This window comes from Vanacampus margaritifer, chromosome 5 (genome assembly GCF_051991255.1).
Source record: "Vanacampus margaritifer isolate UIUO_Vmar chromosome 5, RoL_Vmar_1.0, whole genome shotgun sequence".
Taxonomy (NCBI): domain Eukaryota; kingdom Metazoa; phylum Chordata; class Actinopteri; order Syngnathiformes; family Syngnathidae; genus Vanacampus; species Vanacampus margaritifer.
Genome location: NC_135436.1, coordinates 13,378,832 through 13,406,706, shown reverse-complemented (window position 1 = coordinate 13,406,706; position 27,875 = coordinate 13,378,832). Strand labels below are relative to the sequence as shown.

General features: G+C 38.1%; 1 protein-coding gene across 6 annotated transcripts in view; it reads left to right on the top strand.

Annotated features, from left to right (window-relative positions):
* The window catches only part of sphkap (SPHK1 interactor, AKAP domain containing), a 94,008-nt gene that overhangs the window by 47,050 nt on the left and 19,083 nt on the right, over positions 1–27,875 (top strand). For 5 of the 6 annotated variants that reach the window (XM_077565553.1, XM_077565551.1, XM_077565555.1 and 2 more), the window contains exons 3-4: positions 16,870–16,972; positions 20,474–20,584. In XM_077565553.1, coding sequence (XP_077421679.1) covers positions 16,870–16,972; positions 20,474–20,584 — 214 coding nt within the window. Of the gene's footprint in view, positions 1–13,375; positions 13,610–16,869; positions 16,973–20,473; positions 20,585–27,875 lie in introns of those variants that run through there. The other variant, XM_077565552.1, reaches the window with a different exon arrangement.

Here is a 27,875-nt window from a genome sequence, read left to right as displayed (position 1 = left end):
TAAATAAATAAATAAATAATAATAATAATAATAATAATAATAATAATAAAGTGAAAAGAATGTAGCAAACATATTTTCTAATTTGTTAACGTGTGTTTATTTCATTTTCTTCCCAAGACTGGCATCTTGTGTCTCGGAGGAAATTATTATCTAGGCATTAAATTGTTGATAATTAGTCCTCCTCCGTTTCACAGGTGTGTTTTAAAACTCCAGGGGGAATTGTTATGATTATTGCAAACAAAACAGGGACCCCTATTGTATTGCTCTCTGACAGGGCTGAGTCCTTTTGTATACCCAGCTAGCACTTGAATGAACACAAATACACATTCACAGATGGGAATGGATGAAAAAAAATTGGTAAAATGTGCAAAAACAAAAAGGAGGTGAGAAAAGAGGCTGAAAGTGTAATGAAGCAACGGAAGAGAATGAGTCAGCAGCGCCCGCCTATGTGCACTCTCTCCATCTCAAAGGACAGATGTTTCCCCCAGATTAAAATTCAAACTCAGGGTTTATTCATCTGTATCATTCCCACCCTCACCAGGTGGTTTCACGCTTCCTGAGCCTCCAGAAAAGGCTCCTTTTTCCCGCCGCTGTAATGTTCAGCCTGTCTCAGATTTTAATGAATGACACTGATAAACCAGGCTTGTGGGACAGGTTATGAGGCTGCGCTAAATATAGCTGTGCGCAGAGCAAGTATTTATCAGAGTGTTTACAGCCGCCGTGCGCCATTCATGGCTTTTCCATTTCATCATGAATGTTTAAAGTGTGGAAATTCTTGCCAATGCCAGACCAGTCATCACTCATTCATTGCTGGCCGCTGGGGACATTGTTGTGAGTGGAAGGCAGCTGTAACATTAAACTGCTGTATTAAACTAGCAGGGGACAGTAAAATAGTAGATAGCAAGTTAATTTGATTGAGTGAAGACTTATTTCCATCAAGATCTGGATTTTGCAATTACTTCATCTGTGTTTATTTATTTATCGGCTTTTATTACCTTCTGGCCTCAAGGTTGCGTTGTACTTTCCCCCCTCTAAGCAGTACACTGCGTACTACTGTGTGCACACAGCAGCCACATTATGACCAGTGGCAGAGAAAAAGAATGATTCCAAGGGCCCGTGACCAACAGGTGACCTTGGAATTAAATAAAATTTGTTGACACCCCTAATTCCGATCTCAGCAATGCAATGAAACCTAATATCTATCCTAATCTGGTCTTTATGAACATAATCATTTTCTTTTAACAGTATACTCTCAATTATTATTTTTTCCGCTCCCCCGGGAAGGAGAAAACACTTTCTGCTGAGACTATAAATAGTATTATTTGTCTATAAAATTGTTGGAAGTACACATGTGCAGAGGAGCTAATACTCCTTCTGCACTCTCTGACAATGAGAGTGCCACTGCCACCTACTGTAATGGAGGTGCAATTACCCCTAATTCTACAGTATCTGGAACAGGAAAAAATAAAAAATAAACCTTACCTGAGGTCGTTACAGATGAGCCACAAATTGTAGTACATCAACTGCCAGGCTAAAAGTAAAAACCCTGCCACAGTTTGGCTTTAGGCACAGGTATGTAGCAAGATACTTAACCGAAAATACTCTCTGCTGAGACTATAAATAGTATCATTTGTCTATCAAATTTTTGTAAGTACACATGTGCAGAGGAGCTAATACTCCTTCTGCACTCTCTGACAATGAGAGTGCCACTGCCACCTACTGTAATGGATGTGCAATTACCCCTAATTCTATCTGGAACAGCAAAAAAACAACAACCTTACCTGAGTTCGTTACAGATGAGCCACAAATTCTAAAATAAAAAGGCATTTAAAGTACATCAACTGCTGACATCATTCACCAGGCTAAAAGTAAAAACACAGGTAGGCACAGGTACGTAGCAAGATACTTAACCGGTTGAGTAGAAGCACAAATGAAAATAAAACAACGGGGATATAGTTAAGTAAATTCAGTTCCACCACATTGTTATGTGGAGTCCACTGCAGAAACGTATTAACTAATGGACCGTTTGTTAATTCACTGAGAGGTGGTACAAGAATCATCTCCTCCATCATTGTCACCATTACCTAATGTTAAGCAGTCTTTCCATTAATTACACAAGTGTTTCAATTTACCGCCGCTAATCAACCACTAACATAGAGATATTTAACCTTTAAAAGCAATCTCTGTTTTACGATAATCCTCAGAGCTGTTATTATACGTACAGCATAAATGAGGCCTGGCCTCAACCTTTTCACCGAGTCTCTTGCCTGTAGGAGCTGGTAATTGAGCTGTGAGTAAAAGCACCTGGTCCATTTGCTCTTCATGTTCATTGTGAAGGTTAATTGAGTCCTCACTTCATGTTGGCGCCGTATCTGCTTTTATCTGGAGTCATACAGCCTCTGGCTGCTGTCGATTGTGCCCCCAAGTGAACAAGCTGCTTCATTATAAGAGGAAAATGGCTGCTGATATAGTGTTGATGTTAGAGACATGCTGCATTATGATAAAGGTCAAGAAGGTGGACAAAAGAACATAATGCATTGTGTGAATAATATTCAGGCATTACATTGCATCTAGCCATCCATTTTGTATACATCTCCATCCCCATGTGGTAGAGCATGTAAAGGCTGATCGGGCAGAAGGCTGAATTAACCCTCGTCTCATCACCATTACATTGCATTACTTTAATCCATGTACTGTATGCTGTTCCTAGTCGGTGCTGACAGAACTCAAACCCCAAATTTTTTTTAATTTCTTCATATGAGGAGGAAAGTAAAGTACAAAAGGGAGCAGTAGTGAGGCACTGCCTCACATGCCTACCCTGACCGCATGTCCTTGTTTTTTGTTTTTGTACAAACCGTAGTTTTGTAAATTTCACCAAAAATCTAATTTCTGGCCTATTTTCGTCTTTTTCTGACTTCATTCTTATAAGGTTTTTGATACAGTGATTTTGTTATTCAAGGGGGGGAAAGTCACTCTACTAGTCAGTATGAGGCAACAAAACTTTTGAGGGGTTCTATAAACTTCTAATACACACATAATAAAAATAAAAATGACGAAGAATAGACCAGGCAACTGAGGACTGAGTGGTATAATATTCACAAGCTAAACTTAAAGGCTTAAAGAGGTTCAAGCTGCAATCAGAATGCCGAATTTTCTTTCATTTCTAACATTTATGTTGATTCTCTTGATTCAGCCAAACCTGGCTTGGTCTATACAAGGGCATCGGCTGCTTCCGGGCCAAATCTGCCGGTTTCCTCTCAGCAGTCAACTGAATCTCAATCTGTCCCCAACACTGACCCCCTGCTGTATACACAAGTGTTCTGTACTCATCATCCTCACATGCATCGCATTCACTAAACGGAGACAGCAGGAATCTTATCATGGATTAGCAGCTGTATGGAATCTTTGTTCATCAACGTAATCATGGGCTACTGTATGAGAAAGATATAGCTATGCATTCGTATCTGGTGTCTCTCTTTATTTCCAAACACATCCTTCTGGAAACCACAGCCACCAGAGTGCTAATCAGTGATGATACCAAGAAACCAACCAATCACTCTGACCACCATTAACCTTTTCATACACTTATAATGATCACGTCCCGTAATCATAAACTTTCATTATGCTGAACGCACAGGTGGGAAGAGAGAGCTAGATGAAAATGTTAACCAAGAATGAATCTAGAATAACTGAGTTGAGCGGGGTTTGTGATTTCGCTGATTAACAAGACCATTATCTCTAATTACTTCCAAGAATTCCCTGTCTGCTGGTAAATATAGAGCTTTATAATCACAGATGCTCTCCATTGTTAAATCATGCCTGTGAATGTGTTTCACGGATCTCGCTTCGATTGTGTGAAAATCCTCCTGTTTTGTTATTGTAAGAACAATGAGTTGAAGAGAGAACTATAAATCCACATTTTGAGAATTATATATATATATATATATATATATATATATATATATATATATATATATATATATATATATATATATATATGAAGTTGAAGTTCCTTTAACGCCCATTAATTAATGACCGCTCCCTACTTGTAAAGCCTTTACTGGGGGGATTTCCAGTCGCAACGCAACAGACACGTCCACGTCAAGCTTTAGCAGTAATAAATGTAATAATAATGCATATATTTGTGGACACTGGGGTCAAGTTGTATTGTACAATTTTAAAAACGTATAAAATTTTACAAGTTACTTCATGTTAAAGAATAGATAGCTCTTAATATGAAAATAAAAATGCACTGAGCTGTCACCAACGTGTTACAAATGCAGTTATGCCATCTAGTGGCAGAAAATGACCTCTTCAATATCACGCTCGTTTTTCCCCCCGCACAGTACATGTTTTTTAATTTTAACTCAATTTTATGAATTATTATGAAATTACTGTATCAATAACTAAAATATGCAGCCATATTTCTTTTAGTTTAACATTTTTTCCCACGTTTATGCTAACAAGAGTATGAAAAAATATATTTTATTGTACATTTTATTGTATATTTAGAACAGATATAAAATGTGCCATTAATCGTGAGTTAACTATTGAAGTCATGCAATTAATCATGATTAAAAAATTTAAATCGCCTGACACCCCTGTATATATATATATATATATATATATATATATATATATATATATATATATATATATATATAGATAGATAGATAGATATAAATACTGACAACAGTTGAATTATTTTTTTATGTTTTATGTATATTAAGTGACGTAACCCAGGATCATTGGAATTTTTCTTGACCATCTGCCTTTTGCGGGCCAAGAGATGTTCAGCTTTGCAGAGTGACTTTAAAAGGCAGGCACCAAATCTTTCACCCCTACGGTGTCAATCCCCTACCGGCTGGACATGCTTGGCTGTGTTCCATTCAGTTGCCACTTACGTCCGGAATAGAGAGCTGTAGCATGACCACCCGTCTTGTTCCTTCTGACAGGAGGCTCATGTTATAGGGATAGTCTCTGGGAACTGGTGTCGCTTCTCTAAATCGACCATCAGTCCAGTTCCTGGCTCTTGCCAAGACACCCGTCATCGCCTTCTGCTTTGCTGTGCCTCTCTCCTGCCTTGATAAAGGGATGAAATGCTTGGCTAGGTCCTACTATTGCTTGGCTTTGAGAAAACGGAACAGATGGAGTCAGCGACTGTCTTCAGAACCTGGCCGTGGTGCCAATGATAGCAACCGCCTCCCAGTGTTTTTGGGCAGCAAATGAGGGTGCGATCGAGTGTCGACCACCAAGGACACAGGAAGCATGCAGGGGTCTCAGATATGCCCCAGCAGTGGAGGTTTGATGTATTTGGAAGTGCATTGATGAGTCTGAAAATATTCATCAAATTTCACATCATGGTTGATTATGAAATACTGTACACTTATTACAGTTTATATATCGTCGCTGATGGGCTTACAACGGAATAGTACGCAAAAAATAAATTAAATCCGTAATTTAGTGTGTCAAAAAAAAGAAGCTAGTTAGTACAAAACGGTGCCAGCAGCAGCCACGCTCTTCAAAGTCTGTGGTCATGCCGAGCTCCCGCTGTGCAAAAACCTGTTTAAAAGATCACAAACGCAAACACCCGCCAGACATCATCTTCACAAACACCTTCTTTTTAAGCCCGGTCTTAAGCCATGAGCGATGCAATAAATAAAACAATGAGCCGGCTAACATCGTGTATTAAACAGATATTAACGAGAGGATCCTTCTGGAATGAAGGAACGCAGAAATGTAGCTAACTTTACTATTTTCCACTCATTATTGTATAAAATACACACAGACGTTAAAGAGAGGGGACAATTATGCCACACAGCTTCCACAGAATGAGGAAACAAGAAGCGGTTTTCAACACTTCTCCAATAAACGTTTCAAGCTGTTTTCACCCATTTAAATTGGTTAATATTGCAGAAACATAACAGACAAAATAGGGAAGGACCATTAGTATTGATTTGTGTGGAAAAAAATTAGTTTGACCATATTTGGACATATAAGGTTTCCACCAGACAGCGACGATATATTTGTTCAAAATGCTGTAAATTCAGGAAATGTTTGAAAAAAAGATGAAAAATTGGCAGACTAATTAATGCTTGCACCTGCCTAAGTACTGTATGTTTTCAGTCTATTACTTCTTAATCTCACTTTTTAATTAGTAAATGTAAATACAAAGGAAATGAGACTGGGGAACATGTTGACCTCGTTTAAATGGTTAAAAGCAAGGTTGTGGATTGTGGTTTGGTTGATACCCTACGATCCAACGTAGCCCTTTATTTCCTACAAACAAATATGATGAATGAGGCTCACTGTCCAGTGATCATGTCCGAATATGGACCGTGAAAACACACGTTGGTGTACACCACAGCAGTTTGACTATATAACCTTCTGTTGGGGGTTGACTGTCCATTTGAAAAACAGGACATGTTTTTTTTAAGAAACAAACATAAGTCATAACACACACACACACATGTGTGCATACACTATTTAGTGAGAGATAAGCACTGACCAGAAGCCATCAGGTGAGACTGGAAGCTGGAGAGCCGTCACAGAAAGTTCCCTGTATGGATGGCTTGCTGGAGTGCCATCTGTTATGAACCGTGTCCTCCTTTGGCTGTTTGTTGACTTCATAATTCATGTGGGTGAAATGAGGTCTGAACCTACACTCAGGCCACGTGCATGTCCCTGCAAATCTTGAATTACACAGCTATGCCATCTATCTATCTATCTATCTATCTATCTATCTATCTATCTATCTATCTATCTATCTATCTATCTATCTATCTATCTATCTATCTATCTATCTATCTATCTATCTATCTATCTATCTATCTATCTATCTATCAATTGAGGAAAGGAGAGTATGGTGGTAGTTGCATCCTTAGATGGGTTGTAAACCAGGGCCTGATGAGATGACCACGATGGGAATTCACATTTTGGTTTTGCACATTATGACTTACACACTGAAATCCCGCTGACATGTTTTGGAGAGGACAGCCATTAGACTGAAAAAACAACTAATCCAGTTCGGTCAGCAATATCTATCAATTTGGAAAATGTGCTAAATGTGGGTACATTGTGCTAACTGTAGGCTAAATAATGTACACAACCATTTGCACAGATCCACTGAGGCAATTTTGACATGTACTAAGACATTGGCAATTTGATGAAAGCAATGAGAAATGACATTCAGTTGACACCAATTGTAAGGTGGTTTTGGGATTTGTCCATGGTATGTTGAAAATGTCATCTATAGAAAAAAACTGTAATATGAAAAGAAAAATGCACTGAACTGTCACCGTCTTACAAATGCAATTATGCCATCTAGTGGCAGAAAAATGACCTCAACACAAATCAATATCACACTCGTTTTTTTACAGTACAGTACATCTTTTTAATTTTAACTCAATTTTATGAATTATTATGAAATTACTGTATCAATGACTAAAAGCCATGTGTCTATTAATTTAATTTTTTTCCCACTTTTATGTTGTAAGCATGACAACTTTTAAATTTAAACTTTTAAATAATGTGATTAATTACAACAACAAAATTTAATCTCCTGATGCCCCTAATTAAAAAAAGAAAGAAATGATTATTAAAAATTTGGGGTGTCAGATGATAATTTTTTTGTTGTTGTAATTAATCGTATGACTTCAATAGTGAACTCACGATTATTCACAAATTTTATATCTGTTCTTTATGTACAATACATTTTTTTCTAGGTTTTAATACTCTTGTTAACAAAAGTAGAGAAAATGTGAAACTAATAGAAATAGTTCAAACAAATTTTGGACGTCTATAGCCAATAATGGCAGTGAATAAGTAAAAAAAATAATAATAATAATAAATAATAAATAATAATAAAAAAAAATTAACTGGTTAACTAGTAACTGTATCAAAACATATTTTAAAGTAACCCGAGCAAATCAGCCACCTCAATATTTGCAACAAAATGTAACAATTTTGTTTATTTTTCAAATTTGATATTCCCTGATAAAGATATTGCCTGCCTTTTATTTATTTATTATAATTTGTGACTATAAAACAAATGCCTTTGACAATATATAACTCCAAATAGTATTAACAAATTAAATATGCCATATTCTAAAACACAACAATATTTAAGAAGTGAGGCATGTTTATGTTTTAACAGCGTATCACTTTCATGACTGCTAGAAAGATAATTTCTCAAAATGTAAACTGCAGCTGTAGCATATGAACTCGATCAAACCAGCTTTTTATTTATTTATTGACCAATCCGGAGAATTCACAGGCCTGCAAGCACATCGCACCCTTTGCCCTTTTGATGTTCTATAAATATCTTTGTCATGACACAACCACTCAGAACCCTCAGCGCATCCTTTCGTCTCTCTGACTTTGACCGCTTTCTCGTGATATGTTTTCTTATTTGCATACAATCATTTAAAAATAGTCTGACAGTGACAAGACGTTGGCTGTGAATTCCACTTTACTGCCGCTTCTCCCTTGTTTTGTTTCTAAAAAAAACAAAAAACAAAACCCTCCCAGTTCCCTCAGATGTTCTGGGCTTTCATCTCCACTTTAATTGTCCTTCTATCTTTTATTTCAAGAAAGTGTGCAACGGATTAGTTCTCGCCTCTGAAAATCCGTTGGCTTGAGAAGCGTAGAGTGCAGAACGGATGAGGAGAAAAGGGAAAAAGGGTAAAGGAGGGAAAAAAATGTCTGCGTGTTCATATGTATATACTTGTACATAAATCACCCCCAAAAAGCAATTAGCATCGTATTTACTCACCAGACAGATTTATTTGTTTCTCTTCTATTTGAGAATAGCATTTGAAGGAACTCACTGTTGCTATGCGACTCTTAAGTTTCCTTCAGTTTGGAGCCTTTAGATCTTTTGCTGTTATGATTCCGACTCGAGTGCTTAAAACACACGCGCCACGCCGAGCTTTTTGCCAGAAACAAGGGAAACTACTGCGACTAGTGTGGGCGGGAAGATTAGCACTTCAACGCCTGTCAGTGGAAATCTCATTCACATCTGTCATCAGCGGCATTACACAGTCACCCCTTCGGAAATCATATCAGGATATAGAACCCGTTCGTCATCTATAAATACAGCAACAGTGTAACCGTCAAAAGCGCCGACGCACAGTCATGCAAAAGAAACCATGACATCTTGTAATCATCATGCTGCAATGTATGTCGCTATCATCTGCATGCGATGCTGCATGTTATATAACCTGCAGACCCAACCAGTGAGATTGATTTGTGCACAGCGGTGGATATATTATTTTTCCCAAAGTCTTTAACCGCATGAAATTTAACCCAAATTCTCAAAAAAAAGAAAAATGAAAAGGAATGCTCTGGCTTTGCACTGATCCTGTCTGCTCATGGCCAAACGCTCACTCTGATCCTACTTATTTTTAGACATTGCAGGTGAGAGATTTGTACAGCATTTGATCAAGGTCACTTTTTAAGGTCATGATGGGTCATGAGGGATTTTGGATGTCAGATAAACCTCCTTAATCATCCCTCCTCTTTGATGCTTGCTGCGTCACTGACAGTTCAATTAACGAGCTAGTCATTTTTACAGCTGAATTGGGGGTATTTTCCTCAAAGCTATTTTCTAGAGTCTGCACATAACAATGGCTGCACAATATATCGCGATATTGGCCCATGCAATATGCATATCGCAAAGACATGCAATAAGTTTCATATGGAATTTAATGCTTTTATCTGAATTTGACCAGTCAGACGTTAACTAAAATGTGCACCGCCATCCAATAATTGAACATTATCGAGAGGTAATTAATTAACAATTAATCAACTAAGAATACATTGAGTTTGCTTAGCTAGTTCATTAGATAATAAAAATGTCAGTTCTTTAGGTATATGTTAAATATTGCAATAATATTGTTATCGCTATATTCACCAACTATATGGCATATCACATGTTTTTCCAATATCGTAACAGCATTACACATAACAGTCGTTTACTTAAATTTGATATTCTAGCATTCAAAAATACAGAGTGAGATTGGTATATATAATGTGTGTCTGGACAAAGCATGTAAGTCATGAAGATATTTTGATAGATTATGGTTCCCTTTTTTGTTTCGCTATTTATATGGCCGAAAGGGGTTGCTAAACTACAACACGTAACACTTGGTTGTAATTTGGCACATTTCAAAACGACCCATGTGGTCATCTTAATTGGAGGACTGTCTTGCCACAGGAGTAGTGAAGTCGACTCACTGACTGGTTGACTAATCAGTTCAACCCCTACCTCATTCATATACAGTTGCACATCAATACAAACACACACACACAACCCTTGTTGTCTCTACCTTCTTATTCTAAACACCCATTTCTTTCTATATTCTCTGTCATAAATGGAAAATGGAGAACTAAAGGTCGCAGCGGTTTTCACTCCCTTTTGATTTTTTTACTGGCCTCCCTAATAGACCAAGGAGGGTAATTGTGCCTAACCAAAGCACTGCAGAAAACCTTGATATTACTGTGTCTAGCCTCTCTTACAACTTCATGTGATTGTGACAAACATCTCATTTGAACCTGGATGGATGGCTCTGTTTTTATTTTATTTTATTTTATTTTTTGAAGTTTACATGATTTTATGCAATGCAGCCAATATATATGTACTCTCCTGGATGGATGGCACAGATTTATTTATTTATTGATCTTTTGATTGATTGATTGATTGATTGATTGCTTGCTTGCTTGCTTGCTTGCTTGATTGATTGATTGATTGATTGATTGATTGATTGATTGATTTAGTTTACACGATTTTATGAAACATATACAGCCAATATACACTACTCACAAAATGTTGGGGATATTTGGCTTTCAGGTGAAATTTCAGGACGAGCCTAAAATGCATTCAAACCTTTACAGGTGAACTTAATGTGACATTCTCTAAGCTTTTGAGCACACATGTCCAACTGTTAAATGTTTCAGTAGTTTTTGCACAAGTTGCTGTTTTCTTTTTTTTTAAAAAAAATGTAATTTATTATTATTATTTTTTTATGGAGAGCTCAGTATTGTTCATTCTGTAATTTTACCGATTTGACATGTCATCATCATTGCTCTCTTTTTTTAATTTATTTTTTATTATTTTGTATTTTGTATTTTGTATGTGTGCATGTGTGTGTGTGTGTGTGTGTTTGTGCGTGCGTGTGGGTGTGTATTCATTAGTTCACCTAAAACCTATTAAAATCCCATACCGTTCACCTAAACCGAATACTTCAGAATCCAGCTAGAGTCGTGAGGTTGTCAGGAGACCTGAGGAAGGATCAAAGAAAAGAAAGGAAAGTGAAATCCAGCGACCAGACATTACCTACTACACACCGGGTTACCAACCAGAGTCTTTCACCAACCCCAGAAACATCTAAATTCCAACAAATTAGGGAGACCTCAAGAGACCAAAGGAGAGACTGAGGAAAGGAAGGAAGGACAGATGAGGACAGAAGAGTGTTGTTGCTGTTTTCTAACGAGGAGCTTAACAGCAAAATTCACAAACGACAATGCACCAGCTCATGGAGGTGGCATGGTCAGGGAACGGCTGTTGATGTACCTCAAATGGAATAGCCTGCACTTTCTCAAGACCTGGATCCTATTGAAAACCTGTGGGATCAGCTGAGTCACCGTGTAGAGGCTGGAAACGGTGCACCCCAGAACCTCAATGCCCTTCAAGAAGAGTGGGATGCCATGCATCAACAGACAATGAGTCGCATGAGACGTCGTTGTCAAGCTGTAATTGATGCTCAAGGGCACATGACAAATTATTGAGACGTTGACATTTTTTATTGTGATGTACCCACCATTGTTGTTAACTTTCCTTTCAACGAATCGTTTGAGATGAGGAAATCACCAGTGCTTCCTTCTACTTAAATATCCTACTTTCATAATATATCACTGTAGCGTCAACTTTTGACATTTTCCATTAATTTCACCTGAAAGCCAAATATCCCTAACTTTTTGTGAGTGAGTAGTGTACTGTATGTACTCTTTCTGCATATAAGAGATGCTTTGTTGTACTGAGGTCATTACCACCAGAGGTTTTACTTCTTTTATTTTTTTTTTACTTTACTTACTGAAGGCGTTCTTTTACACATAGCTAACACAGTTACACTTTTTAAAGGAGCCACTGTAATGAAAAGAGGAAAAAAGCAACCAAGAATTTTATGTTGCCACTTGCCACACATCATAACTTCTTATTGTGTAAATGCAAACAATTGTGGCACTGAGAGAAACTAAGTATAATGTGATTGTGACCCATGAGGAAGATTAGTTTGGGAACCCTGATATAGAATCTTAAGTGAATCTAGCATGCACGCTTTTAGGATGTGGAAGGAAGCTAGAGCAACCAGAAAAAAAAACACCACATCATGGGGAATACAATCACGTAAACTCCTTAAACAGGAGGTGAGGTTCGAACCCCAAACCTCCAGAGGTGGCAAACATGCTCACACTCTGTACTTTAGTAGAAGTACAGATACTTGTGTAAAAGAAAATAATTTGTCAAAAGTGGAAGTACATCCTTTAATCAATTAAAAGTAAAAAAAGAAAGAAAGAAAAAAAGAGCAGACAATGAAGTGTATAAAAGTAAAAAGTACAAAACTTTTACCATCATTTATGTACAATTGGATAACTTGGTACAACACAAGAAAACCTTCACTGCACACATATTAGCTTTCTTTTGTTGCTTAACTTGCATAGTGTTCATAATCTAAAAAGACACTAATCATTCATGCTTTTATTTTATTTATTTATTTATTTTTTTAAATCTGTTGTAAGTTGTTAGACAGTCCAAAAAAAAAAAGGTGCTCAACGGCAGTTGTGGTATGTGTTTGGAATTGAAAAAAAAACATGCTTGATGGCAAATGGCTGTTCATGAATAATTCCATACAGATTTCCAATGTGGGGGTTGAGGCACAGGCATTATTACAGTAGTATGAATGTACATTATGACATGCAAGCCAACCAAATATATTGTGTTATTTACTGTTGTTTAATTTCAGTGTTTAGAGTTAGGCTCCTTATTTTATATACATTAATAAAACAAATTTTTAAAATGCTCATCCTATGTATTTGTGTTTGTGTTATTTTTTGTTCTTATCTGGTGCCCCCTGGGGGTCTAGAACCGCCCCTGGCAGTACACACAAGTTCATTAAATAGGCCCTACAAAGGGTAGACAAGTCTTACATCTAATGTATTGTGCAAATCAAACTCATAATGGTACGTTAGTCTTTACAATCAAATTATTTAAAGGTCATCAGTTCCGCGGCTCGAGTTCTTTCGCAACTCGTGCGCGTCAAGGTGCGCGCGCACTCTTGGAGCCGTGACGCGTGCCCAAAAGGCGCGCGTGTGGCTTGATGTGATGCAATAACATCACTAGTGCAGCTGACACCGCCGGCGCCGATACGGGATTCACACTTTCACTTCTTGGACGCGAATGTGGACCCGAGAGTGACCCGGGCACCGTCACGCTTCGGCGCTCTCCGCTGTGTATTTTTGGTCAATCTCTCGGAGGAAATATTGTCATTAGTGGAGGACGGTTTGCCCCTATGGACACCATGACAGACGCAAAGTGCCTTCTGAAAACACCAAGGTAATATGGAGTCTTTTCTTGGCATAACAACATGCATACAATGCATAACGTTAACTGGCACGACTTTCACAGTGCAGCATTTTGTCGCATTCAATCGTCGTATTCAAATTAATGGCGCCTAATTGCCGTATAATCTGCGATAAAGTGTTTTCAACCCCATTTGTGCGTGTTGTATGATGATGCAAAGTGATCAAAGCCAGCTTCACTCAGGCACCTCGCAAGATGTTCTAGAGATGCTCTGGTGGTTGAAGTGTTCCTTCTCTATTTTTTAGATTCCATATGAACTAACCTTGTTTTCCGTCAAAGCTTGTTTGTGCCTGCATAGCATACTGCATGTTTACTCCTTTTGAAAGTTTCCACTTTCAAAAGGAGAAAACATGCAGTGTGGCTGGTCCAGTTAAAGAAATAACATTTCAGCAGTCACACTAAGTTGTCTTCCCGTGTTTGTGGACTGACCTTGAAATAAATGTTTAATTGTGTTTCTCCACATTGAATAAATAATTAAAACAAATATTATTATTATAATTTGATACATATTGTTGTCTATTCCATATAAAACTTTGCAAATGAAATGTAATTGTTTAAGGATGACTTGGACTGAGTGATTTTTCTGTTTACGTCACATTTGTCCACTTGTTACCAGGCAAAGTGTGTAGGACTCAATGCAAACTAAACCCATAGGAAAATAATCAAATTGACGCACACTCCCTTTCGTCTTCAAGGGTCAGATGTCAGAAAGACGTAAGGAAATTAACACCCCCACCCACCAAAATCAGATTCATATGGATATCAAATCAATGTTGTGTATTGGGTAAAATACAGATTAGAAAGAAACTGTCCCTAAAACAATGCGTAAAATATTAGTGAATGTGTTTTTGGCGTCGTTACAGATTCCCAGCAGCAATCTGGGCAAAATTGTGCACGCTTGCCGTCAGGTGTTTTGATGTGTGCCTTAAAGATAGCACTTAAGAGCCCATCAGATCCACTTATCTCCCGTACATCGTCTTGTCCCTTCATTCCCAGATTACTCACTTCTCCCCTGACACCATTGTTTACTCTGGGCAATATTCATTAAGATCAAATAAATGGTTGGTGATCCTCGGGCCTTTAAAGAGAAAAGCTTTAATGGCTTTGAAGTATGGGAGTTACAGAAAGACAACTGCTCTCCTTTCCCTCGGCACCACTATCTTATTTTTGGCTGAAGTTGATCCATGTCAGTGCCGTTGCAAACACGCTTTGGTTGTTCTGTTGTTTTCAAGCTGCCTTTTTAACAGAGAAAGTATTTCAAACCGAGTCGAGTTGTGTCGAGTGATATCAGCTCGTTTTGTTTTTCCCCCCACACAAGTCGCAATTTTCGTTTGACAAAGTGAACATAAAGCCAGTGTTGTTAAAGTACAGATGATGGAGAATTGACTTTTTAATTGCTTTATATAAATAGCTGAGTCTGAGCTGAGGAGTTCCCGCCCACTCGTCAAATGTGAAATTACCCAACCAAGGAAATCTTTTGCGAGCTGCCTATGTCAGAAAATATGATTGTAAGCAACGACATCACTAGGGATGGGCGAGTACTGATATCCTGGTATCGATATCAGGCTGATATTATTTCAAGGTATGGTGGCTGACTTGTCACCATTTTACAATCAGGAACCAGAAATTGGAAGAATCAATAATTCCAATTAATTTCATGCAAATTTTAAGGGAATATGCTATATTGGGATATATAGCGCTTATGTATCAAAAGTACTAGTGGTAGGTATCGGTGACTACTCAAGAATTGAGTACTGATTGATTTTTTTTTTTGCGATTATCCCTCATCGTCATTTTTGCCAGTGTGTTCTCTGCATATGACAATTTTCAGCTGTTTATCAAATGCCACGAGAAGAGTAAAACACAAGACAATGAGAACATGTCACACATGAGCTGCTGTTAACCACAGCTCACGCCCAGACACTCGCCTTCAGACTCACCGTCATCACACGCCAACCCCACCAGGTCCTGCCTTTTAAAGGCACAGGCGTGTACACGGATACAACAATACTTACACTATTTTCTATACTTTGTATGCTTGCAATTTTTTTTGGGTGCTAAAATAGGTTTGGGTGTGTAAATGTGTGTAGAGCATGTGGGAGGGGTAAAACGATCAATGCATGGTGGTTCATCGTAATTGAAAAAGGGTAATTTTAATGGAAAAAATATCTGCCTCAAATAAAAACCAAATATCAAAATTTATAGAAACATGGTCTACATATACTGTATAGAATTTTTTAACCTAATTCTGGTTACTTAATTCTGTCTGTTAGCGAGAGCCACTACATCCTGATAACTTACATTGATGTTTCTGCATTTGGCAATTTATTATTATATTATATTATTAGTATGGGATTTTTTTTAATGGGCTTTAGGTGAACTGATGAATACACACACGCTCGCACGCACGCACGCACACACACACACGCACATACACATTCTCACCCACATACAAAAAAAATTAAATATATATATATATATATATATATATATATATATATATATATATGTGTGTGTATATGTATATATATGTATATATATTTCAAAAAAAAAATTATTAAATTTTTTTAATTTATTTGTTTTTTTAAAAAAAAAAGGAGAGCAATGATGATGTCAAATCGAATGAACAATACTGAGCTCTCCTGGAAAAAAAAAAGAAAGAAAAAGGGTAATTTGGGGGTTGGTTGATGATGAAGTACTGTCTCCACAAGTGAAAATAAAATGAATGCCGCTTTATTGTCAGTTTCTTGTACTCACTTTTTAGACTCGGCATGGGGAGGTTAACTGTTTCAAAACTGCTAAAACGTTCAATTAATAGTATGAGTTTTTTATTTTTTATTTTGAATCAGCAGTGCTGATTGAACTCGCTCACCTGTTGAAAACGGTATAATCATTATGCAAGTTTGTTGGCGCTTGATTCATTTAACCAAACTAACAATAATCAGTTTTCCTCTTAGTGGGTTTTGAAGGTCTCGGCTCATTTTCAAACTCCTCATAGGAAGTGGCCAACATAGAGTGTGCCTTTCCTGGAGACTTGCGTGCTCGCAAATTAGTCCTTCTAATTGCACTTCCTGGCTTGAGAATTTTGAGTTTGAACTCACGTGGCAGGCAGTTTGCTGCTCAAGTCAGCGCCAGACTAAACCTGTCTTGTGATCCGAGATGCATCAAAAGCAAGGTGTTGAACAGATGACAAGAATTTGCTCTGACCACAAGTGTCCTTTTTTGTCTTCCAGTAACTTCCAATCATCTGCCATGTTTGAAGACTCGGAGTCTGTGGAGGTCGACGGAGGCAGCACAGAGAGCACAGTGGCCTCGACCATCAGTGCTTGTAAGAAGGTAAGAAGAAAAAGCTGTGTCATGGGGGGAAATAATATCTCCCTATATTTGACGGCTGCATGGGTTGTTCTTGAAATGTGAACCAGTTGGTCTGCTTGTGGGCACCTCTTCATTTGTTACGGGTAGCGCAATAAGTACCACAACTACCACACCTTCAGGTCAACCCAGGAGATTTATTGTCTCCCTCTTTCAGTGAGAAAGAAGGAGAACTCGAACCCATCATTGGACTGGGCTGAACACTAAATTGAATGTCCTTTTCAAGTGTGTGCGTGGGCTTAGTTGTGCCTTACTCGCACTCACCGTGCGCATTTGCCTGTAACTCACAATCTTAACTGCCTTCCTCTGGAATGTTCTGTGAAGACACAGAGACACTGTCTCGTTACTGGGTTGCAGGTTCTGATGAGCTGTGGCAGCATGCTTTTAATATGCGATTGCCTTCGTTGAGAGCAGCCCAGTCTATGTCACTATTACCTGGCTAAGGGTCTGCACAGATGGTCCGCTCCTGAGGGTGCAATCATAAGGGGGCATGGTATCTCATAGTCACTAAAAATACACAGTGAGAACGAGCACTACATCATATTTGAAAGGACCCTTTGAAAGGGGGTGGAGGGTAGGACCACTTGGTGAGCTTTATACCTGGGCCCCTACGATACTTTTTTTTAGGTTAATTGTTCTTTAACAATGTAACAAATCTCACAGCAAGAAAAATAAAAGGGAATATTTTGAAGCCAAAAATAAGATGACCAGATCTTCCACAAAAAAAAAACAAGCTCCATAAGTGTTTGTGTTATACATTTGACTACACACGTGAATTTCATAACAATGAAATAATAATTAAAATCCATATTAGAAAGAAAGTCAACAAAATTCGGCATGCACCGAAAATTTGGCCACCAAAATTAAGTAATTTTTCAGTTCCCACCAAAACAACACGGCCCAAACAAGATGTGTTGTGATGATACAAGCATGTGTTGCTTTGACATGGGGAAATGAACACAGACATTCGCTTGGTGCATTTTGGTGACAGAAACGGCATGGTTGTCTGGTTCATCCTGTGGATTTATAGATACTGTTAGGTGGTGTTTTAAAACACTCATTGTATTTACCTGTATGTGGCCATTTGGGTCTCAAGCTATCAAGCGATGGCAAGCTTTTAAGATGCCGAACGCAAGTTACCGAGTTTTTGCAGATTTGCGCCCCCTCTGGTGAAAAGCGGAATGGAAGCCAGCAACGTGCACGAGACGTTAGTTAGTAGTAGTTTTATTGCGCATTGCTTATCATAAATAGACCCCATCGCATTTTCGTGACGAGGTCTTACCTTTTTAGCAAGAAGAAAGCAAACTGTGGGTCCCTCCTGCGACGCTAGTGCGACTTCAGTTTTGCCTTTTTGTCACATTAAACAGTGTTATCCTTTCCTGCTCGGTATTCTGACCGTGGTCGGGGGGCCCAGGGTCTGCACAGATGGTCCGCTCCTGAGGGCGGCCGTGACTCAGCATGGAGAGCCGGTCGTCTAGTAACCAGAAGGTTGGCTGTTCGATTCCCGCTCTCCCCAAGTCAGGTGTCGTTGTGTCCTTGGGCAAGGCACTTCGCACACATTGCCTCCAGTGCTACTCACACTGGTGTATGGAAGGTGCGAATGTTTGGTGGTGGTCGGAGGGGCCGTAGGTCCACACTGGCAGCCACGCTTCCGTCAGCCTGCCCCAGGGCAACTGTGGCTACTTAAGTAGCTTACCTCCACCTTCCCAGCGCTTCCACGGAGTGAGAGTGAGAGTGTGCATCCCGAAACCCCAATCATTATTTCACTCTACAGGAAAATAGGGGCAACAGCCATTGTGCCACAGTAGTGCCTCCTGTGACTTCCAGTCTTCAGTGAGTCAAGTATCCCTTGAAGTATGTTTACACGCAGTCAATAACCCTTTTTAAACCCAAATAGCCTAATACCAATATACGGGCTTTGAAAGGCCATGAAAACCCACGCAAAGACCCAAATATGCTCTTATTCACCTGTTTTCTGGGTTTGGTCATGTGACATTCGTAAAGTGAGCCATTATTGGTTGTTACCTGAGCACTGCACACGTGATGCCATTTTCAGTTCACTGCAAGTGGCAAAATGTGTTTTTAAAGATATTAATTGTACATGAAAAATAGTGAAGTTGTAAAATTCATTATAGACTGTTAACGCCTTACTGCTGTAAATGGCTAAATGAGTCAAGTATCCCTTAAAAAAAAGAATAAGGCCCCTGGATTAACCCCTTTTCTAATGCGAACGGCTTGGTCATATAAATGCAGTCAGAATACTTTGATTGAACGGGGAATTGTTTTGTGTAGCGCGCATGCTCTATTTGTGAGGAATCTTGATATTTTGAGTACATGAGCTACTTGCATGGGTGTCCACCTCAATAAACATGCCTCATTTGAATACAGTGATTTCTCCGCTGCGTTTTCATGTTATTCTCAACGGCAAAAATGCCACAGTGTGTAATCTGTGTATATGTTCTATACACACATATGTACGAGTATATAAGTCTGTGCTTCTGGCACACAACCCACCGCAAATACTCAAGCAGAGGTAAACAAACATGAGGATGCAGCAATTTTGACCTTAACCCAAATATTGACTTTATGTGTGACTTTATTAGTGAACCTTTTGTAAAAAAAAAAAAACAAAAAACATTGCCAATAAGAGACTTTATAAAACTCCACGACTTACATTATTTTTCTGTCTCTCAAGTAGTACAAAGCAAATTTTAACAGGCCTGTTCTAAATATAGCTCAACCATGAGATGGATTCTAATGTCTTGGGTATTTGAAAGAAAAAAATAAGTGTCATTTACCAGTAAGCCTTTTTTTGGATCTCTAATTGTACAAATCAAATTTGGACAGGCATGTTCTAAAAATAGCTCAACCGTGGGACGCATTGTAATGTTTTGGATGGAAAAAGAAGAAGAAAAAAGCACCATTTACAATTCTTTATTATTGTTTTTTTAAAATCACACTTGCTATGCTATAACTATATTGAAGTGAATGAATATAATGGTGCGTGACCATGTCATATTGTTTGTGAAGAAAGCTAGCCGGTGCAAAGGTGATGTATTTTTTTTTTTTCAGAATTGTGTATCAAACTGTGAGCCCTTCAGTACCTAAGAAGTAGCTGTCAGTTTTTAAAAAAGGTTGTTGACCCCTGTTCGAAAACAAATGTTGCCACTATGTGTCCTTAAAAGTGTAAACAGTCTTCTTTAACAAATGGTAGATAGTGAGAAAGACAAAGGCAGCTTTTGTCAAGACTTCATTAACGTGGGGACCTTGCGATAAGATAATAACTATTGTAATTATATACACAATGTGATTAACTGAAAAGTTATTGATTGTGGGCTCCGGAGAAGCAAATATCCTTTAGAAAGGTCAATTGATCCCATTAACCTCTTGGGGATACTGTTGAACAACGGCGACTCTGAAAACGCATGTGCACATGAGTGTGTGTTGTCCCTCATTGTGTTGCAGGTTCTGTGCAGTAACAGCGTACTGGACTCGTCAGACTATTGGCTGAGGAATGACAAAGCTCTGTGCAGACTGGGCCTGCTGGACGACAACAGGGAGGGCAGCTGCACCATGGTGAGTAGCAGACTGTGCATGATGAAACATGTGCACCCTTCCGGCAACATAGATGAACCTTGTCACTTTGAGTCTGGAATCCTCAAGTTCGGGACGCCTGAAACCACACTGGGGGCAACCGTTTGAACTCTCATTGTGGAAACTAGGATTTGATGATCCGAAACACTCCTTTGGCTGTGCACGAAATAAAAGAATACAACTTTAAACCTTAATAGCAACAAAATGTCTCGGGCTGATGAGGTTTCATAAGATGCATTAACACACAAAAAAAAATGTCTCTACCTGATCTCATATTTAAGACCTTTTTAACAGAAGACTCAATTTCATTACCTTTGTAAGAGGTATAACTGTCCCGAGAGAAAGGCCGCCGTCTCTCATAACATGATTTGAAATGTAGTCTCAATAAAAAGACCCACACATCAGTGCTAGCCTGATAATAAAACTGCATTTCATCTCACCTTTGGGGCCTGACCTTTGGCCTCAAAATCTCATTCGCTCCTCATTTTCTCAAAAATAAGGCCTGGGCTCACATCTGGATTCATCGCAATGTGAACTTAATATGTGGCTTTGATTTCCATTTTTAGTCCTTTGGTCATGATTTTCTCCATTTTACCATAATTGTGCTTTTATGAAAAAGTACAAGACTTGTGCAGTTAAGCCTTTGGATCCGTACTGAGCTGAACATCTCATGACAAAGCCTTGCATGAGGGCGTCTTGAATTGCCACTATGACTTAAGTGAAGGCCAATTTTGTGTTTAGCAAAAGGGGCAACTTTGGTTATAGGTCATTCAATGCAAAACAAGATGGTGCTTCAAATGCTCCCACCTTCATAATTCCAATATGCAGTGTTTGTTTTTTATTGCATCTTTTCACTTTGTGCTTAACTCATATACTCCCAAAAATGTATAAATATGTTCTATTTTAAATATTACCATGCTCCCAAAGACGTATTTATACAGTTTTTTTAATGTGTTTTTTTTCATATATATATATTTTATGCTGGAGCATACAGAAGGCTTTGGTGCAACCTCTGAACTGAAGAGAATGCTTGAAGCAATGGGAGTTATTACAAAAACGGCCAGCAGGTAGCAGCAGAGTATAAGAAATCAACCAGAGCCATGTTACAAAAGGCTCTTTTCCCCACAGTTTTAAACAGATTTGTGAATAATGAAGAGACTTAGCTATATTCTAATGCTAATATACTTTTTTTTCCCGATGAAAGAAGAGACTCCAATTGCAATAGAACACAATGTTCTGTGGGTCTTGCAAAATCAGTGACATTCCCGTAAAACAGCCGGGAGGAAAGGGGGTTGCTTCAGTGAAAATGGCTGTGAGTGAATGAGTTAATTCAGTCTGTGGTCGTTTTATTTACAACCGATTCCTTTTCACATGATTATAAACAGATGCAAGCCATCCTGCCGCAGCATCACTCTCAGAATTTGAAGTGACAAATTGCTCCTCTGTCTTTTAACTCTCTGTTGGGCTTTCCACACTTAACAAGGCCAATCAGTCAAACGTGGGCAGGCAATTGATGAGACCGCCTCTGAAGGATAGCTTTTCACTCACAACCTGAACTGTATACAGCAGCAAAAAAACAGCAGAGGGGGAAACACAGAGAAAATGGAAGAGATGGATTGTGAAATGAATGGGAGTGTGGCACCTAAACCGTAGCCTGATTATAAAAATATATTACACTGTTTTCTCTGTAGTGACACAACAGGATTGCTGTTAATAATGGATCAAGGCATTCATTGGCACAATTGCTTTTCTGGCTGCGATTTTGCCTTTGAGCTTTTTTGTAGACACCGAGATCGCATTTACTTTCAATACTGTAAATTTGAATCCAACACTATCACTTGAGATTAAAACCTTAATATCCTACATATACACACATATATATATACACACATAGTGGCCCCTAGTAATCCATTTTAATACGATACAATGATTCAGTGGTAATATTTTCCAAAAATAGGGAGCGCTGGACGGCAAGAAGTATGAGCTTGATAAAATATGAAAACAATCCAATCCAATCTTCTGTTTTTTGCCTCACCCGCCTCTGGCTACAGGATGTTGTCACCTTTAATCAGTCACTCATGTTTTACTGCACTGGATCTCATCTCAACCCAGAGATATTTGACATGAGAATTTTGTCAGTGACGTAGGGAATTTTTTTCAGTTTTTTCCCTCTTTGTCAGATACAAAGTCAACTAATAACTCTCGTTATTGCATTTCATCTAAATTATGACAAATGATTACCTAGCACAGAAAAGTGAATTTTGAACTTCCTTTTTTTTTTTTATTATTATTCTTGCTGTGGGCAGTTCTTTCTCTCCTAACTGTCCATTGCTCACATCCATTGTCCTGCTGCTTGGCAGTTAGATGAGAACAATCCATTTATCATTAGGTTCAGGCATATCTCCTCCACATTGTGACATGTCCTTTCCCTGTCCAGAGAGTAGAATAAATATGCCATCAGCTACAGCTGGAGCGTTGACTTACGACAGGAAGACAAACCTTGTTATTTTAAACATGCTCATCTTTGACTGTAACCTCAGTCTGTCTTCATGCTAAACACAGTCTTACAGCGTAAGCTGGGTTGTGACCTGCTTAAATCACTGCGCTTTGTTATGAAACAAGCCAGTCGAGGAAGATCAGGTGAAAAGCTAGTTTTTGTTTTGTTAAATATTAGATACCCGTCAATTTTCTATATCACTTGTCTTCATGACTGAATACAAAACTTTGAGAGCAATACATTTCTTAAACATGTCTTCCACTAACACTTTCAATCCCAACACTTCATACTTCATTATGTGCTTGCGGTGCTCTCAAATTTTACATAGTGAAAACCCTCAGAGCTAGCTAAAGCGCAAAACCCTCCACCACATTTACACCTGTAGCCACTATTTGGGCTTTTGGGACATTTGTTTCGTTGGCAGTGAGCTACAACTATGCAGCATCGTACCAAGTCAAGTGGTCAAGTGTCTGTCGCTACATCAATATGATACAGTGCAAGTACAACACTGAATGAATAATAATAACAATAAAAACAAAAGTATTAATAATAATAATAATTATGATGATGATAATAACGATGATAATGAAAATAATCAAGCACAATTGAATGCATTTTCCTGTCAGGATCTTGAAAAAAATTATGCATTTAGAATGGCAAACATTTTTACAAGACGAAACCTTTTAGCACTTCTTCAAATGTGAGAACAGAATTTTTTTAACACCAGCACCCCATTCTACACCCACCACTGTGTATCTGTGCATAACCTGCTGTGAGCGATTTCCACTGCCGTTGTGTAATTATGATTTTTTTCTATTAAAACGCGCATGGATCTTTTCGGAAATCCGTGTGGATAAACTGACACTTGGCATCTTCAAAGAATTTGTGTCGTCGAGCACAATCTTCCAGTGAAGATAAACATTTTTGCACTAAAGATATTCTAACACTCATCTAATGTTTTAATGTGTCCAATTATGTATGCATTATACATATATAGGCAAGCAAGGACATTAAGAGCTTATTGATGCTGTAGTTTGCTTAAGCACAGCAATTACTGACAAGAATAATTGCAAGCGTGTTCAAAGTGGCACGCACAGTAGGCCTTATTCACTAATAAGCTCTTTTGCACAAATTTGTGGTTAAATCGTGCTTACGCATGTTCGACACACAAATCTGTTATTCATCAATATGTTCGTACCGGAATATGTGCGTACTCTGTAAACAAATTTACAACCTCCTCACACCACGTGTCACACGCACAAATGATCATGATTGAAGGATCAGCTTTTGGGAAAACAAACAAACAAACACTTTCTTTTACCCAAGACGCACAATGTAAAGAAGTCATTCATAAAAGCAATAATAGTAATTGTAACAATTATTATTTAAATTTGCAATTAATTTCATTGTGGGAAAAGGACACGTCTCATCACTTTTACCCACATTCCATTCAAATGCTTTTAAAGGGGAAGTCAACCCCCCAAAAACTTCTTGACAATAATATGTTCTATGCAGCCCCACTAGTCTAAATATGGTATTTTGGGTAATATTGTGTTAGTGAAATATGAGTTAAGCAGCAAAATCCATCCGTTTTATCAATATCAGAAGGCGGCTATTATGCCACTTGCTGTCGACTGAAGATGACATCAATGTTGCTCAGGTCTCAGGTAACAACCAATCACAGCTGAGCTTCAGAAAACAGGTTAACTGTGATTGGTTGTTGCCTGAGCCCTCAGCAACTGTGATGTCATCTTCAGTCGACAGCAAGTGGCAAAATGGCCGCCCCCTGAGATGGATAAAAAATTGTTGGATTTTGCTGCATAATTCATACTCCACAAATGTAATATTAATTCATGAGCTCACATACGGGCGTGCAACGGGTAGATGTATTTGATAATTACCGGTAATACAATCATTCCTACCATCACCTTGTTCGATAAAACTAAAACTAAATGACACCAATCAGGACATTTTGTAATAACAGTGATGATGGCATATGTAAACTTAGCTGAAGTGAAGATGAGTGCAGAGCAATGAGCATGCGGGCCAACTGGGGACAAGGAGGAGTGGCGATAACACCGACACACGTCCGCACCACTCCATTAGACTGCAGTATCAAATTCGACACTTGATTAGCGTCTACTTAAGTGCAACATGCATTGCAAAATCTAAAACGGCCTGACCACTGTGGAGTTCATACAGTAGCCACATAGCCAGTTTATTGTCTTTGAAAGGTTACACATAGATTTGCTGAAAATGAATGGGACACAATTTGTATAAATTTTAATATGTTGTAATAAACAATACACTGAAAAAAGGAGAGTAGAAAATTTAAGAAAAAAAATTATTACTCCAAATAAGGAAAATTATCTGCCAACAGAACAAGAAAATGTTACTGAAAAATAAGAAAATAATACTAGGCTCATAACCACAACCACAGTAATATAGTTTTTTTTTAAGACTAAAACCAAGTCATATTTACTTTTTAAAAGCTGTAATATATATAGAACTATTTTCTTAAACTTCATACGTACTCATTTATGCTTGGCCAACTTAGCCTGAGTGTCAAGCAGAGAGGTAACAGGTCCCATTTTCAATTGCATTTGCCGTAACCTCCCAGTCTGAGGGTAGACACTCTACCACTAGACCACTGAGGTGGTACTATATTTACTGGAATGAGGAAAAATTAGCTTAGTAAATAAAATGAAACCGATTGTGAGGGAAAAATGAGCTTAGTAAATATAACAAAACCACAAACTGATGATTTTTACAAGAAAAAATGCTTACAATAAAGTGCTATATTGCACTTTTGTTTGATTGTTTTCACATTCGTATTTTTCCATTTATCTTATTACTAGTTTATGCAAAATCTTACAATAAGAAAATTAAACCTATGGAACTGGCTGTTAACACTCAAAGCTAAGACTGCTTGATAAACAAGATGAGTAATACGTATCTTATAATAAGCAGAATGATCTTGTCTGACAATCTTATTTTAAGTAAAAAATAACTTGACCATTTCAGCAGCAAACAATTTTCTATGGCACTGTTGGCGGAATAAAATGTCTGGTCGCTGTAGGTCTCACTTGATCTCTTCCTAACGATTTACTTTTCTTCTCTTCCATGTTCTTACATGAATAGCAGTGATTGGGATTATGTTAGCATCAAGACATTAGCTTTCGGCTAACGATGGTGGACTCATCCGCTAGTTCCTCTAGCTTCTTGCTCATGAATGAGCAATGGGCCACTGGGCATAACGCTTGGCTGATATGAGTGATCAGGGTTAGCATCAATATGTCCGCTACTAATGCTAGCGTTGCTAGCTTAGCTGAGCAGTGATGCATTACATCACTGGAGCACCGTGCGTAACGCGGCAGTGTTCTGTGATTTCAATGATGGAACACATGGCAGCTCTGAAGATGTTAAACCTCACTCTCCTCACTTGTGTCACAACATTTAAATTTAAGATAGCTGTCAGTATAACACAATCAATATCACAATCTGTAGTCCTCATGAGCCAATATGCTTAAGCGAACAAAAAAAAAAAAACACAGTGTGTGCATGTGTTTATCCATCCAGAGTTTATTACGTGCATTTACTGTTAAAACACAACGCTGCAATAATGAGAATTATTTTTATTTTTTTTTAATCTTCATCTGTAAAGCCGCCCTATGTATTTTCAATAAAATACCAGGAGAGCTTCATATTGACTGAGAATGCCATTTTACCTTAAATTTGCAAATCTAGGACACTAAGAATGCAGGGAGTACATGAAGGAAGAAAAAGACAGCAAAGAAAATTGACTGTGACTGTTGGAGCCCATAAATAAGTCTGGGTAAAAAAATAAAAGAATAAAAACTGATACCAATACCTGCAGTACTGCTTTCAAGTGGTTCGTAGGTTTATATTTAAGCTAGCAAAGGAAGAGCATGCATATCACAAGTGCACAGTCAATACAGGAGTCAGTCAGAAACAAAACAGGAGTCACTGTAAAAGCAAAACGAAGGCAGAAAGAAGAAGAGCAGCAGCTGTGAGTGGGAGGATTAGAGAGAGATGGAGAAAGCTTTGATGGTCAAATGAGACTGAAATGTTTAGTAATTTTCTTGTATATTGACCAGGCCTGTGGAAACATAAGCTTTATTTGTGAGCATGAGATGCAAGGAAATTGGCAGCTGGTCACTGTGTATGTGTATGTGATTTTACACAAAATGGGATTTATGTGTAAATATGCCTGGACAATAAGAAGCAGTCTGTGTTTTCCTCAGCTGCTGTTGTCTGGGACACGCATACGCTACACACATGCAGGATGTAAAATTCTGTGCACCACTCAGGCTTATCGTAGGCTCAATTATTTGAGCATTTGGCCTAGATTCTACCAAGCAGTGACGTTCCATTCAGTTTAGTAAGATGTGCTGTTTTTCCATTGTAAATCGTCCCAAGGTTTTCCACCCATGTTAGCTTACTTTTCAGTTCTGCTTCCATTGAGGTAACGAGTAGTTGGAATGGTTCACCACTGGTGCCTGTTTATTCTTTTAAAAAGAATTGTCTTGTCTGGATTATAATTATATAACAGATTGTGATATTATGGCAAAAAAAACAACAACACCTTGTGGTTTATAGTAATCAAGTTAAAATATTCAAAAAAAATCTGAGACTAAAGAAAGAACTGTCATTATTTGTGGTTTTGATTGGTTTTAGTTTTGTTTTTCTTCCACCCATTCTTATTTGAATTACCAAGAAATGCAAAAAATAAAATTGAATGGAAACACTAGAAAT